Here is a 17,927-nt window from a genome sequence, read left to right as displayed (position 1 = left end):
CTTTTTATGACATACCATACTATGACCCTTTAGGACATATTATGACATACTATAAGTTTCTTTTTTAGGACATACTACACAATTACCTTTTTATGTCTTTTTTGAGATATGCAGTCTTTGCTTTGGAACAAGAAAACATTAGTAACTGTAGAAACTCACAGAATCTTGACACTGCTGTGCAGCACTGCTAGGAAGTCCTGCAGTCCCTCATTAGTGTAGCAAGAAATCTGACAAACAGGAGGGAGTCCAGAGACCCGTCTCAGCTCCCCGTCCAGCTTCAGCCTCTGCTCCTCAGGCAACAGGTCAGTTTTATTGAGCACCAAAAGAAACCTGTCTGCAGGAAATACTGTGGTCATAAAGGAATGAAGAAAAAGTTGATCAATTACCAATGATTCAACTATTACTCTTTCAGGCACTGAAATTTCTATTTAAATGGTCTCAATGGCTATAAACTCTCTTTCAAGCCTGTACACTCTGTAGAATCCTGCTTAATTTCCACCTGCAGTAATCCAAAGTAAGTAGACGTCGAATTACTCTCTGGCACCATTTAATAATGCATGATAAGCTGAAGCTATACGTGAACAACTGGTGTCACAATAAATGTAATACTTGTGCTTAAAAGCAAAGAACTGAGGTTGTTTGATGGAGAAAAATGTAACTTTGCCAGAGTCTGTAACTATACCATGCATATCTACTTCACTGTGCTTGAAGTGACTTGAAAATATGATCCCAAACATCACTGACAGTCCAGGTGAAGCAGCGTGAGGCCAAGATATCATACCTGGCTCAGGCTGCTCCTGAGTGGGCAGGACACTGCTGAGGTGCCCCTGAAGGAAGGTTACAGCTTGCTTTGCATCAGAAGGTAGATGAGCACAATCCACAACCACCAGGGTCAGATCTGCCTGTTCCACTCTGGAATAAAGGAAATGGCCTCAACTTTTGATCTGGAATTATTCATATGATCACAACAGCATTTTGTCATATAGTTTTTGTTTTTTGTACTCTTAAATTCACATGGTTAGCAAACCGTGAGCCTCTCTGTTGTTTTGTTTCAGAAACAATACGTTGTGGCCCACAAATACTGTGAATAATGGCAGCAATATTTATCATGAATCCATCCAAATGGTATTCACTTTAAGTACTCCTGCATCTTAGTCCCACTGTGCAGTTAGCAGCACCAGCGGATGCTTGTACTGACCACATCCTTCCTATAGTGACCCAGGTCACGAGCCTCTGACCTGCTCCCTGCACAAAAAGTTCCCCGTAGAATACAAACTGCCCACCCTTCCTATAGAGCCAACAGGGCGCCCAAATAACTTAAACAAACAGCAAAGGAATTACATAATGTTTGTTTTGAAAATAGTGTTTTTGTAGTCACATCTTCATCTGTATTTTCACTGAAGTGCTTGGTGACTCATTTCCTGCGGCATGAGCCAACAAGTAATCTTTAGATTGTCATTTTGTGAATACATTTACTTAATGAAATACACTTTCAACAGAACTCTCTCAGAGTGAAAAGGTGTGGCAAGTCCCCTTAAATGTCTAACAAATTAAATTGATATTAGTCCCATGTAGTGATGTAATATCTAATAGATGTGTCAGATGCTTTATCCCCCTGCCAAGAACACAAGTACTTGTGGAAACATTGGCCTTTCTGGGGGTTAGGCCCACTCTTTTCCTCCTGCTCTCTAACGCCAAAAATCATGTCACAAAACATGTCTGCGTCTGTGAATAAGAGCTGATTTAATACTGTTAGTATGTGCTAGTATGTGCTAGCGTGCCCATACGTCTGATTGTCAGTTTGTATATGATAAAACAGCGATGACCCACGCTGCAAGTACTGCCATTCTTCCCTAGTGTAAATAGTGGAAGCAGCTGTCACGAATGGCCATATATGTCCATTCTTTACACCACACATGAAGAACCTCTTAATGGTAAATACTCTACAACACGGAAAGGAGGCTCTTCATTACGCAACCTCCTGAGAGTGTTTGTCCCATGTATTTATAACTATGGCTGAGCAATAATATAAACTCTGGAGGCTACATCCACACTACAATAATATAGCACGTTGTACAGGGGAAAAGCAATGACTTATTTCTTCCTTTCTTTGTTTTCAAGGACATATTCCATTGGTCCCATGGCTAATTAGTTTTGTGTAGTTTTATATTAGACACAAGTGACATGTACTACTACACATGATGTTCTCTATGTGTGTCACTATACTGTAGTTAAAACATTCTTAATACTATAATAATATCTTTGGTCGGCCTCATCACAATTTTAAATGCAGGAAAACTGAGCAAATTTCCTTATTTTTCTTAAATATTAATATTAAAAGGGTTTTCTCCCCCTACCTTTCCCGAGCACGGCGGACCCCCTCTCTCTCTACCAGGTCCGGGCTCTCTCTGAGGCCGGCTGTGTCACTCAACAGGACAGGGAATCCACCGATATCCAGTGCCGTCTCTACTATGTCCCTGGTGGTGCCAGCAATGGGAGACACAATGGCTGCAGGTCTCTGGCCTGGAGATAAAAAGGTTAAGGGATAAGGTTGGTATTATTGTTTATTTTCTTTTTGTCTACAAATCCCATTAAGACCGAAACTAACAATGTTAGCCTGACTTTCAACACCTTCTGACTTCCTTACTCTGTCTGTGTCAGCCCCAAGCATAATGCGTTTCTCCTAAAAGATTATAGATACAATGATAGGACAGGCTTACCAGATTACCAGATTTTTTGTCAGAGCATTTGATTTATTAATTGCTGTCCTGCCGGGATATATTGAGAATTTGCACAAATATAATACGAATTGTTGAAGAACATTTCCAACAACTAGCTTTAAGATTGTAATACCCGACAGTATAGCTGTAGTGTCTGCAATCCAGGATGAACTATTTAAACATTACATCATTTGTAAATGTTTTTTCTACATCACACTGGATTTTTCTGTAATCAAATATTTAATCAAATGTGTCGTCACATTATTTATCGGCTTCAATTAGAAAAATCTATACCTACTAAAGTTCTGCATTACGCAAACAAACCCGAAGATATTTTGTCATAATTTCTGTATTATCTTTTCAAGTACTTGGCAGACATCCCCAATGTATCCCATGTGAAATAACACTGCCAACTGGGGGGGGGGGGGGGGGGAGACTAATCACAAGAGGAAATGATAACAGGATTTTATCTGAAGTTTGATAAATATGTCTATTCTTCTGATAGGAAGCTGTGAGGAGACCCTGCCAAGCCCTCTCTTTAGATAGTTTATATAGAGTGATTGGAAATGATTAAGGATACCATATCCTAAACAAACATAACCTTAGACCATAAACAATGGATTCATTAGGTTGTGGATAAACAAGGGAAGAACTAATTTCGAGGGAGAAACTGTTTACCTTTATATATTTATAGATATTTCTTTATTAATCGTCTGGAAGCAATTAAATCTGTATCTGGAAAAGTCGGACTATTGTAATTCATGTGTGCCAGGAGCAGGAGCTACTGTTCACAGATTGTGTATTGTTCCTGGATTACATTCCTGCACTAAGAAGAGACTGTTATTCAAACTTTTGCGAGATCGTGGAAAAACAAGCATGACGAAAATAACAACTTATGAATGTTTGTAGTTATTTGAAACTGAACCCTGGTTGTTGGAGTTAAAGGCCACTTTTTTTATAACGCCAACCCCAAAATCTACTTTCATGCTGCTTTATTTCAAAGTCAGAATGCACAAAATCCCATCTTGTCAAGGAAAATGATTCTTCTCACTTTCTGTGCATGGAACACAGAATATGTGTTTGTATGAATGAAACACATTTCTCAAAACTTTGCGCGTCCATGCTGCTTATAGGATGACAGACGTTGCCTTCTTTCCCTCCCAAACCATGGCTGACAGCGGTATGATTGAACAGTAAGGTCTGTATATAGATGATAGTAAGTCATACTTTGTGTTAATCCCTTCACGCTGTGTGTATGTGCTGGTTTTCTTGGTTCTCTTACAGAGTTTGTTCAGGAGGCTACTTTTCCCTGCATTGGTGGCTCCTGCGATGACCACCTGGACTCCGCTGCGTAGCCGCTCGCCCCTCCTCTCATCCTGTAGGTGGCGCTCCATCTCTGCTTGCAGATCACACACCCATTTATCCACTGTGGGAGTTGAGGAGATAAAGACAGAGTAAGGAACAGGACGTCACAAAGGTTTCGTAAACAACTTCACTTTCATGGCCTTGTGAAGGGAATTTCTGTCCGTTGAAGGACAAAGGCCTGTCTGGTGTCTGACACCATTCGCCTGGACGAAAAATGGGTCATGGACATGTCTCTTTCCGCATGCGTCTAGAGCGGAAAAATGGTTTTGACAATCCAAAGCAATACCTACAGTACCTACTTATAATTCAAACAATTTTGATTGACTCAAGCACATTAATTCATCCAACTTGGGATGACTTGAGAAAAAACAGAAAAGAACTTCAGATATAAAGCATGTCATTTGCTGTATGTCTTCAGATGGTAAAGTACTTATGTCAGGTTTTCTATTTTTGGAAATTAGTCTATTATTATTTGCCACTCTGAGGCGCAAGTCCACATTCCGTGCCACCAAAACAAACAACCGTTCCCAGGCTTTAATTGTGTCGGAGCTTGTCAACATCCGAGGCTTTGCCAGTGCCAGATAGCAGGAGGGGGGGGGGGGGGGGGGGGGGCATCCCTTGAACACACACACACACGGACACACACACACAGTAAATTGCTGCTGACAGCACTATTCCTGTGAGATTGGCTTGTCAGGTTGGCTTTGAAGGTAAGACGAATGCCTCTACTGTCCCTCTGGCCTTCTCTCCACACTTCCTAAAAGGAAATTGTCTTTTAAGCAGTTTGAGGTCTATGCTTCTCCCTGCAGTGCAGAAACACACCTGATGGCCAGTCCAAACAGGAAATCCAGCCGGACCCCTCTCTCTTCAGACAGAAACAGACCCCTCTGAAAGCCCAAGGGGTGACTGTTCTGTAATTTGTCTCCTGTAAAGAGCAGGACAAAGTGTAGACATACCTTGGTTTAAGACCCCATCCTCAATGAGCTCATCCTCACTGAAGTCTATGAAGGCCTCGACGTGAGCCAGACACTGTGCGACGCACAAAGGAGAGAGGAGAGAAGGGAAGAGGCTGAAATCAGTGTGTGAAATGAACACCTTGATACCCTGAAAACATCAAAATCAGCAGTTGGGGGGGGGGGGGGGGGGGGCTCAAAAGTTGAGCAAATTTTTTTCCATTTATAATGTAATGATTATTTGCATGTTGAAGTTTTAAAAGTTGGGCAGGGAGCACAGACAACGTGAGTGACGGTAAACAGGGAGCTGCTTACATGAATATATTATTGTGCAATATGCTATTTTCATCCAAAGGAGAGAATCTAAACGATTCTTACATACCTAAACAAATACATTAAAATACTCTCCACATATTTAAAACGTTTTCAGTAACATTGGTAATTTTTCTCATGGCATATTTCATGAGTGTGGTGTTGTAGTATAACTATGTTGATTTAGGGAAACAATTTTAATTTAACAGTTTAATTATTTTGTGTGAAAATGTGAAAAAGAAAATCACATTTTCACAGAGCCCAAGGTGACAACAGATGCAACAAATGCAAAGATTTTTGTAACAGTGTTCAACCATACATTGATACAGTGCATGTATAGAAACAATTAGACACCAACATTAAAAATGTAAATGGCCTCCTCTGTCTTTTTCCAGGACTAGTCTTACATCAGGTGCAGTAAGTCATGTTGCTACTTCACGTCATTGCCACACATTTGAAATGTATTTGAAACTACGTAGAATACAGAGGGGGGGGGGAAGCTTCAGTGTTTCCACAACAGCGCCGATCTGTATCTTGATTGACAGGCGGAACATTAACACAATAGTAGTACAGCTGCACAAAAACAGGAAGCGTCAGATTCCCATACTTTAATACAATCACAAAAGTGGGAAGAAAAACTGCATTGTTTTGGTGTCAAATGAGGGTTTGACCCCTTTCATCATACAGATGGTATACATCTGATTAACAGGATTCCCAGAAATCTGACTCCAAACTGGAGGCTCATTCAAATTGATTCTAGGAACTGTCGACAAGCAGCTTTACAGAGTTACTAAAGGGAGATCACCTGGTTGGTCAGATCTGGTGCCAAAGTATTGACAGATCCCTCGTCTATATTCTTCGAAACAATTCACAGTAGAGGAGGGTTTGGCCCGCATCCATTAAGCTAAAGTGTTCATCTGCAGTCAATGACCTGCTGCTCTCACTCGCCTCACCCGTATCATCATTCAGTCAGGAACACTGTCGTCGTCATATATTTAACCAGTTATTGCAACACATGGAGATACAGTTATGCTTGGCCCTGATGGCTCTGCTCTGAAGATACTCCCTGGACTAGCAAGGCAGCTTGCTAAACCAAAACAGGGAGCCCAATGCAGAACCAAAGACTCATTTATATGTGTTCATGTGTCCTGGTGAAATATGACACAAGCTATACGTAGCATTCAACATCAGCAAGGTCACTAACCCCTGTTTTTACAGTTGCATTCACTCTTCCTCCGTTACTCTACCCTTATCTGTATGATTTGGTGCACAGTTCAGAATAATGCTTAGATAACAACAACAACACTGCTGCCCAGAATAAATCCATGTCTTCATTGTGTGCCTGTCTTAATACATACAGCAGCTGTGCATGGGATAATTCATATTTAATACATCCAAAACAATACAAAGCCAGATGTGCCGAGATGGGAAAACATTAAAAAAGCACTGCTTTTCAAAAACTAGTGGTAAAGTATGAATTAACAGCTCAACGAGGTCGCTCAGCGGTACTGACTCAGTTCTGGTGGCAAACAGTGATGGATTAGATCAGTAGTTCTGTGAATCAAATTGTATGGTTGTTGAAAAACTTGCTCTTATCTGCTGGGAAATATACTATTACTAAGGTTTCCTGGAAGGAAGGATTATATAATATTATTAATTATATGATCAATTATATTACCTTCCCAACTAATTTAAATGATTAGGCTGAGTGAATAGAGTATTGTACTTCACACCGGATCATATTTTGATATTGTTATGTTTCTACATTGGGGGCGGTCGTGGCTCAATGGGTAGGGAAGGTCGTCCGGCAACCGCAAGGTCCTTGACTGCTGCGAGTCCTGTGCCGAAGTGTCCCTGAGCAAGACACTGAACCCCTAACTGCTTCTCAGCAGCCCACTGCTCCCAATAAGCTAGGGATGGCTTGAATGCAGAAGTTACATTTCATGTACGAGTATACGACGACTGTAATAAAAAAAATGTTTTTTTCTTTTTTGGTTTTATGTTCATCAGATTTTTATACACAAATATCATCAGTTATCCCTATGAAACCATTAATTTATTTACCTGCGTCAATAATTTAGCAATGTGTTATCTTAAATCTATGAAGTCAAATGAAACACAATCTACTCAACTAATTATTTTGCAAGTTCTCTGTTTTTCTCTATTCCTGTTTACAATAAAAAATACATTTAGACATGTACCATACAGATAGTATTTTGATTCTCGGTATTGTGCTACATCAACATGAAAACAGGAAGTCTCAGATTCCCATTAATCCATCAATGGTGTGTTGAAAAAGCAGCTGTGGTGATACAAATAAAGAAAGCTTTGTTTGGGTGTGAAACTACTGAGGCCTGACCTACAGCACAGTACAGACAGATTTTTTCCAAAACACTGTTTTCAGAGAAATGTCAGACATGAACATGCACAATGTTCCAGGGAAGAACTCCAGGAGCTCGGCTTGTTTTTGCTGCCATGCTTACTCAGAATTAGACGGAACAACAGACTTTCTAAAGGCCCCCTGTTCACCTGCCACCTTAAATACTAGGTCTGGTTGGGTTGGTCGAGGTCCAAAGGTGGTTGAGATCAAGTCAAGTTGAAAAGCCCAGCAAATAAGAAGTCTGATTACACTATTCCAACATCCAAACTGATCTTTGTGTATAAACGAGAGGATCATTACACAAACAGGTTTTTAATAGTACAGAATAATTCAGTTCATTTTTAATCTTCTATTAGGAGAAAGGAGGAGGAGCAGGAAAAACTCAACTTCACACCTTGTAGCATCGGAGACTAAGGTGAATCCAAAAAGTAAGAAAAGTGTTCAAGACTGATTTGAGACCAGACTATACTTTCTGTTCCTGCCACACATACTAAACCGACACCTTTAAGCCCTGGGCTCTAGTCCTGATGGAAACATCCGTTTGTCATCCTGCTTATTTTGGAAACCACCATCTGTACCAGTGAGTGACCTACCCGTTTCAGTTTGTGGCTCCAGTCCTGATAAAGGCGTCCCAGCTCTCCTGACATCTGCCTGAGAGCCTGTCTCCTCTGAGCCTCTGTCTCAGCATGGATCAGATCCCCGAGCCCCTCCACCTGCAGGGAGCATTATAAAGTTATGATTGCCGCACACGTTTTATTTATCCATTTCTTGCACCAATGTTTTCATGGTGTTAACACTATGAATCAGACATGTTTCCCCATTATGCGATGCTGTGTGTAAGATGCACAGTATACTGCCACAGGACCCTGCTACTGTTAAAGACAGCGTTTGCATTATGTTGTGGTGCTGCAGCTGTGACGTCCAAATTCTTCTCAGGGACATCTTATCTCATTATCACACTACGATGAGATTGTTTTGACCGAAGGAAGTCTTTTGTTTCCTTGATGGGACTTTAAGAGGCATTTTGTGAAAAAAAACATTTGCATTGCCAATTATTAAATAAATATTTTTACTTTTACTGTATGCTGCTGAAATTTACTCAATCATAATAGACTGTAAACAGAATATCCAGAAGAGCCCCTTTCAATACTGCATATTTGGCAGCTTTTTGAAGAAAATCATCTACAGAGGCCCAGTAGCTCCACCCGTACACAAACGTTTGACAGCCCAATGAAAGATGTGTTTAAAGGGCAATATATGCAAAGACTTTCTTCACTGTTGACATTTCATGAACTTGAAATCCCTGTTCATTTCTGACCCCGTTTATTCCACATTTACCCTGTAAAGTGCTCTGAAATGCTCTTTGTATGTAAATCTGCACATATCTGTCTCAGTGTGTTTTTACATTCTCGTCTTGACCTACCTCCGTTAAACCCAGCTTCCCTGCTTGAAAGGCCCTCCGTGTGAACTCTCCAGCTTCAGCAGGTCTCATGCCAGGCACGCTTCCTGAGAGAGAAACACACACACACACAGATGAAGAAATGAATGAGGCACGAGTTGGGCATGAATCATGCACACAACTCACACACACACACACAAACAGAGGAGGATCAAACGCAAGGTCAATGTGTCACTCAGGGTTCACTTGGAATGCAACAGGCACAAGAGGGAAGGTTAAAGAGGTGACGTTTTTATGACCATTTTTCAATCTCATCATGAGGAGACAACATTGATTATAAATCATTTTGCAAATGTAGGTCATGATCTGTTAAGGAAAATATTGTTTTAAATTCTCTTTTTTCTTAACACTGTTACTATCTTTCCTGTTGTTTAAATAGGCAACATCATGTACAAGACTAATATTTTCCTCTCTCTTACTATTCCTGATCAATGATAATCTGACATAATTGGTGACAAGCTTTCATTAACATTTTTAATTTATACAATACTGCCCCCTAGTAGAACAGTAAGAGAACTGCAAGTAATATTGTAATATTACTTGTCAGTCCCAGAGGGAATGTGCCTTGCCACGCTTGCCAAGGCACATTTTATAAGTATCTTAGAAATAAGAATATTTTCCCTTTTAAGTCACAGTGATGGGCAGTCACATGACTCAACTAGTTACTGTGTTGCAGGCTTATAGCTTTGGAAGTCAAAGCTGTGGAGACACACATACCAAACATCCTGCAAAGTGACGGTGCACCACATGACACTGTATGCATGTGTGTGTGTATACTGCATTATATGAAGTTGTATGATATCGACACTCAGAAGGATATCTGTATTTTACCTAGAGCGTGTAAGACAGCAGTAATGACAGCAGGACCGCCGTGGATGTGGAACTCCACACTGTCCTCTCCTGTGAAACTGTGTGGAGCTAAGGACATGAACACAAGAGACAACAACTCAATATCAGTTAGTCAATTAATATGCACCGGACCAATATGTCAAGGAACACTTCATTAAACTTGGGCTAGTACAAGTGGCCGATTCTGATAGAACTTCAGATATTCATAAGACTAAATACTGTGATGAGTTAACAGCCAATGAGAGTGCAAGACACGGGTTAGGGGGGAAACCTTGGGAGGGGTCGCCTCGCCTGTAGCCTACCTGGGTGTGCTTTGTGTTACATTTGCAGTTGTTGTTTCTTCTCCTAGTGTGTTGGATGTTTGTATGAATAAACATAACACATAACACAGTGACTGAAATACATAGGGGAAATAGTAAAGACGCGTGGAGACGCGTTTTCAGCGCTGTGTCCCCCACTTTTCCGTAGCGTCTTCTTGGATGCGTGCTTGTACATGCGTGTGGGCTACACACCCAGTCCCCAAAGGGTGACGCCCAGAAATATCCTAAACACAGCAAAATGAAAAGAAAAGAAAAGAGAAAACACAGGCAGAGGGCAGTGTCTGTAGATAAAAGACACCGCCACACACTTCTAGGTAAGTCCCTTTTGCAGTCGCTTATCTCTGTTGGGGAATCCGTCCACCCTGGAAGACACAATTCCCTCCATCGATACTGAACGGGGCCCAGACCTCTAGTATGTTGGCAAGGAGACTGCTTGACCAACAATCGAAGTCAGCTCATGCACTATCAATCACCGACTGGCATAATCTGCTTGCCAGGGTGGCTCAATATGAACAGGTGTCATTCTCTCTGATGGGCAGTATAGAAAGGTATTGTTTGTAATGTGTCTCTACACTACATTAATGGTCCTTAAAGACAAACCCATGGCTTCGGTCCCTTCCATGTAGACAACTACAAGACAGCCACAATTAATGTCTTAGTCATCTATTTTAAATTATGTATATAACGTCTGTTAAAGAAGCCCAGTCGTGTGTCTGTAAGCTCCTGAGGTGCTCCTCCCTCGGAGTAGCCTGGTTGACGCGCTTGCGGTAGGCTATGCTAAACCATCTGTGAGGTGTGGTGCTTTTGACACATCACAGAGACCTTTGTTTGCTGATCGATAGCACATTTATTTTCGTCGTGGAACAATGTACAGAAAGCCACTCTTTCTCACGATGTGGTAAAATGTGTATAGTATCGCGGTCAAAACCTTTTGCCCTTCCGGGGTCAAACACCTGACAAACACAGTGATTTCAGGACCTATATACCCGAGCCCCGGACAGGAATACAGCGCCACCCAATGTACACACAAAGAAGTACAGTTGTATTTATAATACCATTTTTGGCTCTAACACACCGGCCCCTAATTGTTAACCCAGACAGACATAACAATTCAAACAAAATACAACAAAGGAGCCAAAATGTTAAGTTATGACCAAGTGCATTACAGACAAATCAATTTACACTCCCTGTAGCAAAGATAGTTTTGTGACTGGCCTTTCAAGAATGTTAGATTTGGTCTGTAATCTCACCGAACGCACTAGTCCCTTTTTGTCCGTAAAAACTTCCAGAACCTTGCCCAGTGGCCATGAACCACGAGGAGCTGAAGGATCCATGATTACCACGATATCTCCAGCGACCAAACTCCTTTTCCTCTGGTTCCATTTTTGTCTTTCTTGGAGCAAGGGTAAGTACTCCCTCACCCATCTCTTCCAGAAAAGATCTGAGAGGTACTGCACCTGCCTCCATCGTCTTCTTCCATATTGGTCATGAGGCTCGAACACTCCAGGTGGCAAAGCTGGTTTACCCTTCAGGAGAAGTAGATGATTAGGCGTGAGCGGTTCCAGGTCATTGAGATCATCAGAGAGCTTGGTAATTGGACGATCATTCAAAATAGCCTCCGCTTCACAGAACACTGTATGAAGCCCATCATCATCCAAGCTCTGCTGACGTATAACGGAGCTGAGAACCCTTCTCACCAGGCGGATCAACCGTTCCCACACCCCACCATGGTGTGAACCTGCTGGTGGGTTAAAACTCCAACGAATTCCAACTTGTGACAGGACTCCCTGAATCCGATCATGATTCAAAGCAGTGAGTGACTCCTTTAGCTCTCTTTCTGCCCCAATGAAGTTGGTACCATTGTCTGACCTCAAGCTCACCACTTGTCCTCTCCTGCTGATAAAGCGCCGTAAAGCATTGATGCATGCGTCTGTTTCCAGTGAAATGGCTACCTTCAAATGAATGGCCCTGCTCGCCATACAGGTAAATATAACACCATATCGCTTACAGGTTGACCTTCCCCTCTTTACTTCAATTGGTCCAAAGTAATCTACCCCCGTGTTGGTGAATGGTGGTAGATCGGGAAGAATTCTCACCGTAGGAAGATCTGCCATCTTTTGTTCCACTGCTCTTCCATTGTAGCGTTTACAAAAGCTGCATTCAGCAATGATCTTTCTGACAGCGGAATTGGCCTTGGTGATCCAAAACCGCTTCCTCACCACAGACAGTGTATGAGTCCTTCCACCATGGCCCAGATTCTGGTGTACATGCTTGAGAATGAGCATGGATACATGTTGGTCCTTGCAAAGGATTAGTGGATGTTTGGCTTCTTCAGGCATTGCTCCTCTGCTCAACCTCCCTCCAACTCTCAAGAGTCCATCCTCCAAAATTGGATCCAACTTATACACGGGACTCAGTCGACTCACGGTTGCTTTCCTGGATGACAGGGCAGAAATCTCCTCACTAAACCTCTCTCGCTGACAGTAGCAAATGATGGCAATCTCTGCTCCCATTAGATCATCCAGTGTCAAGATGTAAATCTTTGGTTTCTCTATGACACCTTGTCGTTTAGCCTGCGTCGACCTATCCTGACTGGTGTTCTCCGGATGATTAGCCACAGACGCTTCCAACTGCTTTCTCGAGCGACTCTGTGCCAACAATATGGCCTTTAACCTGAGAAACCAGGCAACTGCTTTCTTGAGCCTGATCCAGTCAGAAAAGTATGCAATGAGTTGATCAGTAGGACTAGACACGTCAAACACACAGATGACATTTGCTGTGGCCTTCTTTCTCACCTCTTGGTCATCCGAGTCCACGGACACTTCCAACACACTTTTAGGCCAGTCTTCCTCCTGCTTCCAAAGAAATGCAGGACCTTCAAGCCACCTGCTATTCTTCAGAAAGTCTGAGACCTTCATTCCCCTCGACGCATCGTCCGCTGGATTGTCCTTGGAACTGACATGTCTCCACTGTGAGGGCTCAGACGTTTCTCTGATGGTCGAGATTCTGTTGGCCACAAACGTGTGAAAGCGCCTGTCCTCATTGTTAAGGTACTTCAACACTGCAGTGCTGTCAGTCCAAAACACTGAATCCTCCAACTGGAAATTCAACTCTGCCTTTAACATCAAGTCCACTCTGACAGCAAGGACGGCTGCTGACAACTCGAGTCGAGGAATAGTTACAGCCTTCAGTGGTGTCACTCTGGCTTTGCCGAGTAAAAAGGTGACCTGGATGCGGTTTTCCTGATTTAATATCCGGATGTATGTTACAGTTCCGTACCCATCTGTGCTGGCATCAGCAAAGTGAGCTCTGTGGTCAGTTGTCTCTATAATCCCATGAGCTATGGTCCTCCATTGCTCCCTCATTTTGAATGGTAACTTTGATATAATGGCTCTCATGTGTACAGGCATATCCAGTTCTTGCATGTACTGGAGCTCCTCCATGACATTGCAGCAGCCACGCAAGAATAAAGCATAGGCTTGAAGTGCTTTGCCATCCTCAGATTTTATCGTTTGCCATGCCAAAGCCTTTTCCATGTATGCAGCTGCAATTTTATACTGATTTCCAAAGTGTTCCTGGAGAAGTCCCTTAGCCACTGCATAGCCACGCTCCGGAGCCATATGCTGGCAGCTGCGCACCAGTTCTCTTGGCTGTCCTCCTGTAAATTGTTCCAAATAGTATAAACAATCTGCTCTTCCTGCCTTTTTCTCTACTCCTTGTTCAAAGGCTTTGATAAAGGCTCTGTACTGGAGAGGGTCCCCTTCAAATGTGGGAATTTGTCGTGGTGGCAGTGATGATGAATGCTGCTGGTGCACCAGAGCTGCTGTTATGTCATTTTGCCTGTGCATGATGGCAAGTATATCTCCAGGCGGATTTAGACTGATTTGATGGTGGTTTGTAGAATACCTTTCTTCCTCTGACTGAGCCTTCGTCAATTGGTACTGAAACTGATGCGTTCCCAGTATATTATTTTCCTGCTGTTGTTCCTTGGGGCTGCATTGATGTTGCGGAGCAGCTTTAACCCATTGCTCAGTTTCCTTTGGTCGCACATCCGTTGATCGTGGGTTATCAGGTGGTAACAGCCATTCTGTCAAGTCGTTTTGTGTCTTTGATTTTCCCTCCGGTTTGTATTCCTTTGCCATAGGGTTTAAGCAGTTGACAGATTCCTTTTTCCTTTTCTCCCGTTCGAAATAGGAAGCCATACCATCTGAGGGTCCTTGAGAACAACTTTTCAGATCAGAGGCCTGATATACTGCCAACATAGCATTGAAAGCAGCTAGTTCGGCTTCCAAATCAAGCTGCTCTCTTTTCCTCCTCAGCTGTTGCTCCTGCTCCTCCAACGCATGTCTTTCTTTTAAAGCTGACGTGCGGGCGATAAGTGCGGCTCTACTTGCCTCCACCTTTATCCGTGCAGAGGACGTGGTACTGGAGTTACCACTTTTATTACTCCTTTGACTTGAACGTTTACTACCAGCATTAGAAACACTGTCATTTGGATTAATACCGTCCTCAACATTACCATTTTCATACACAGTACCTTCATTGGATGAAACCCACAGTTTTGTAGCAGCAATACATTCATCATTAGACAGCATTTTTGCTTTAAACCATGTTTCATGTTTTTCCCTCTCATCACACGGTAGTAAACCCAACAGAGATTCATGCATGCATTTTGCTTCATCACACACCTCAATCAATCCTCCAAGAACATTTGATACCTGTGTTTTATCATCCCCAGACAATAAATATTGTATTGATTTTCTTATGGTGGCTGCTTTATTTAGTTTAACTTTTCTACCATTTTGCAACGTTTCTAATTTGTTAGCAAGCGCCTTTGTAGTGAGCTTAACTACACGGGTTTGCGTTTCAACACCACCAGTCATAGTGCTGGGTTTACCCTCAGTTAGCACACCAGTCCCGGTAGTTTCGTCTAACGCCGCCTCGCGGCTCTCCATGATAAATTGTCAAAATGTCAAATGCAAAGTATATTGTTCTTGTCCGCACGCTTCGGCAACCAATGCATTGGGTTTATGCCCAGTTATGTGTGCACACAATGTAAATGGCCATAAACAGAGTAGCGCTACGCATACCTCTCTGTGTATTTGGCGCCGGGCGATGATCCGGTGGTCCGATGCTCCACGGCCGCGTTAGCATTAACCCCGTAGCTCCGTCCTCCAACCCTTGCCAGAGACCCGAACAGATCCGAGCAGCCCTCGTCGTGCTGGAATACTCCACGGCTGCCGATGTTTTCCACACAAAGTTCCAACGTTGGCACCAGGTTTTGACTAATGTTAAAGAAGCCCAGTCGTGTGTCTGTAAGCTCCTGAGGTGCTCCTCCCTCGGAGTAGCCTGGTTGACGCGCTTGCGGTAGGCTATGCTAAACTATCTGTGAGGTGTGGTGCTTTTGACACATCACAGAGACCTTTGTTTGCTGATCGATAGCACATTTATTTTCGTCGTGGAACAATGTACAGAAAGCCACTCTTTCTCACGATGTGGTAAAATGTGTATAGTATCGCGGTCAAAACCTTTTGCCCTTCCGGGGTCAAACACCTGACAAACACAGTGATTTCAGGACCTATATACCCGAGCCCCGGACAGGAATACAGCGCCACCCAATGTACACACAAAGAAGTACAGTTGTATTTATAATACCATTTTTGGCTCTAACAACGTCCTTTAATCCTTGTTTTATGTTTGTGTATATTCCTAGGTCTTTCAAAAATTCAATAAAATGTCAATGAAAAAAAAAAATAAATCTAGCAACCAAGCTGGTTTGTCATCGCTTTACACCAAAAGATACAAAATGTAAGACATGACAGAAAAAAAGACTGCAGAGATTTGACTGAAACAGGCACTCATCAGTTAGTGGGATTGGGTTTGTATTTTGCTCCTAAAGTACCATAGCGCACTTTCTGGGGGAATTCATTCCCTCTCTTGCAGACAGAATTTTTCAAGTTTTAGCCCATTTACTAATAATCAAAGATGCTTTATATTACTGTTACATTAAGAGTGGTATACAACCTGCAGACACTTTAACATTAATGTTTCCCTTAACACATAAATATCTGATGCAAGACTAATTCTAATATTTGACATGTATTTTTGCCCTCTGTATTAGCATTTTCTTTCCTTCTACTATATAATATTGTCATTTGTTGATACAACCTTTGACAGGACAGTGTGTAAAAAACGACTACATCCATATTACAAATCACAGAAACGTGAAGATGTGTGTGTGTGTGTGTGTGTGTGTGTGTGTGTGTGTGTGTGTGTGTGTGTGTGTGTGTGTGTGTGTGGGTGGTCAAAGGGAACAGACCTGGGAACCAGAGGACAAGTCCGCGGTCCAGCACTTCTTTGGATTGGGGGTCTGTGATGCTGCATAACAGGGCCTTGCGTGGAGGGGGCCGGCTGTGTGTGAGCCCGGTCATACACCTCAGAGCCGTGGACGAGGCTGGACCACTGGCTCGTACCACAGCCACTCCACACCTGCCGTGGCCCGATGATAATGCAAAGATGGTCTCAGCATCAGCCAGTCCAACTGGGACTCCATCACAGGTGGACACTAATCTGCAAGCTGGAGTTCCTCTGCAGGAGATAACTGAATTGTAAGACACCCGTATCATCTGACTTTAGTAGACTAATGAAGTCTAATAATCTAATAAGCCATTTAATTTTCTCCAAACAGACATGCTATATATTCTTTTACATCAAGACAAACTTATAGCCTATATTCTGGAGCACCACAACTGACAAAAAGTTATACAAGGTCGTTACACAAGTGCAGTAAACTGAAATTGTCAGTAAATAACACTTAATTAAAGCAAAAGAGAACGCTATATACTTGCACGGGGAAAGGGAAGAAATACATTTGTAAATGTGTGCCATGACAAAGAAAAATTAAAAACCAGAGAGTCAAAATTAGCTAATAAAATATAAACAGGAGAGAAAAATGAATTAGGTTTTCATGTATTTAATCAAGTGGTAAAGGAAAAATACAACTGATTAAAGGTATAAAGCTTTATATTCATTAGAATATATTTCTGTGTTCAGTTACATTTTTGCCTCATCTGAAAATCTTTTATTGCCTTTTGTTGGTTTCACAACATGTATTGTAACATACAATAAATAAATCCCTTTTTCAATCATTTACATAGCAAGATTCAAGGAAAAGACGCAGGTTACAGAGTGGCAGTTTCTGCCTAAATGAGTAAAATACAGAAAACGAGGTTGAACTTTGTTAACAAACCTTATCCTAAGATTGTGGACAGCAGCTCTCCATATCCCACGAATCATTGACGGCAGCATGGTCACATTATTCTGACAACAAACATTTCATGTGCGGTTTCTGGTGTGGCTGATTTTAGAGACTGACGTTGCAAAACATGCTCTATCTTTGACGAACTCATTGTGTTTACCTTATTCCACTGTTGGCTAATGTCGGAGAGACCTGTGAATGTAACGTTAACTGGCAAATGGACACATTTCATGGACAGTAACTGCTTTCAACTAAAGCTACATTAACAGGATTCTACTGCTACTACGTTTACATTTACCACGATGTCTGTC

The 17,927-nt window shown here is 42.2% G+C and overlaps 1 protein-coding gene across 2 annotated transcripts in view; it reads right to left on the bottom strand.

Moving 5' to 3' along the window:
- gtpbp3 (GTP binding protein 3, mitochondrial) overlaps nt 1–17,927 on the bottom strand; it is a 21,884-nt gene extending 3,957 nt beyond the window's left edge. Inside the window, exons 1-11 of one of the 2 annotated variants that reach the window (XM_076088259.1) lie at nt 17,777–17,927; nt 17,608–17,678; nt 16,678–16,946; nt 10,021–10,107; nt 9,154–9,236; nt 8,324–8,443; nt 5,042–5,114; nt 4,003–4,146; nt 2,358–2,523; nt 782–912; nt 160–346 (exon numbers count right to left, since the gene is read on the bottom strand). In XM_076088259.1, the coding sequence (XP_075944374.1) occupies nt 160–346; nt 782–912; nt 2,358–2,523; nt 4,003–4,146; nt 5,042–5,114; nt 8,324–8,443; nt 9,154–9,236; nt 10,021–10,107; nt 16,678–16,946; nt 17,608–17,678; nt 17,777–17,848 (1,403 nt within the window). In that variant the 5' untranslated portion in view covers nt 17,849–17,927. The remainder of the gene's footprint in view (nt 1–159; nt 347–781; nt 913–2,357; nt 2,524–4,002; nt 4,147–5,041; nt 5,115–8,323; nt 8,444–9,153; nt 9,237–10,020; nt 10,108–16,677; nt 16,947–17,607; nt 17,679–17,776) is intronic. The other variant, XM_076088260.1, reaches the window with a different exon arrangement.

The sequence above is a fragment of the Anarhichas minor genome, unplaced genomic scaffold (genome assembly GCF_050575085.1).
Source record: "Anarhichas minor isolate MPS153535 unplaced genomic scaffold, ASM5057508v1 ptg000010l, whole genome shotgun sequence".
Lineage (NCBI taxonomy): Eukaryota > Metazoa > Chordata > Actinopteri > Perciformes > Anarhichadidae > Anarhichas > Anarhichas minor.
Note: the sequence above shows the minus strand (reverse complement) of the source record. Positions and strands in the feature narration are given on the sequence as shown.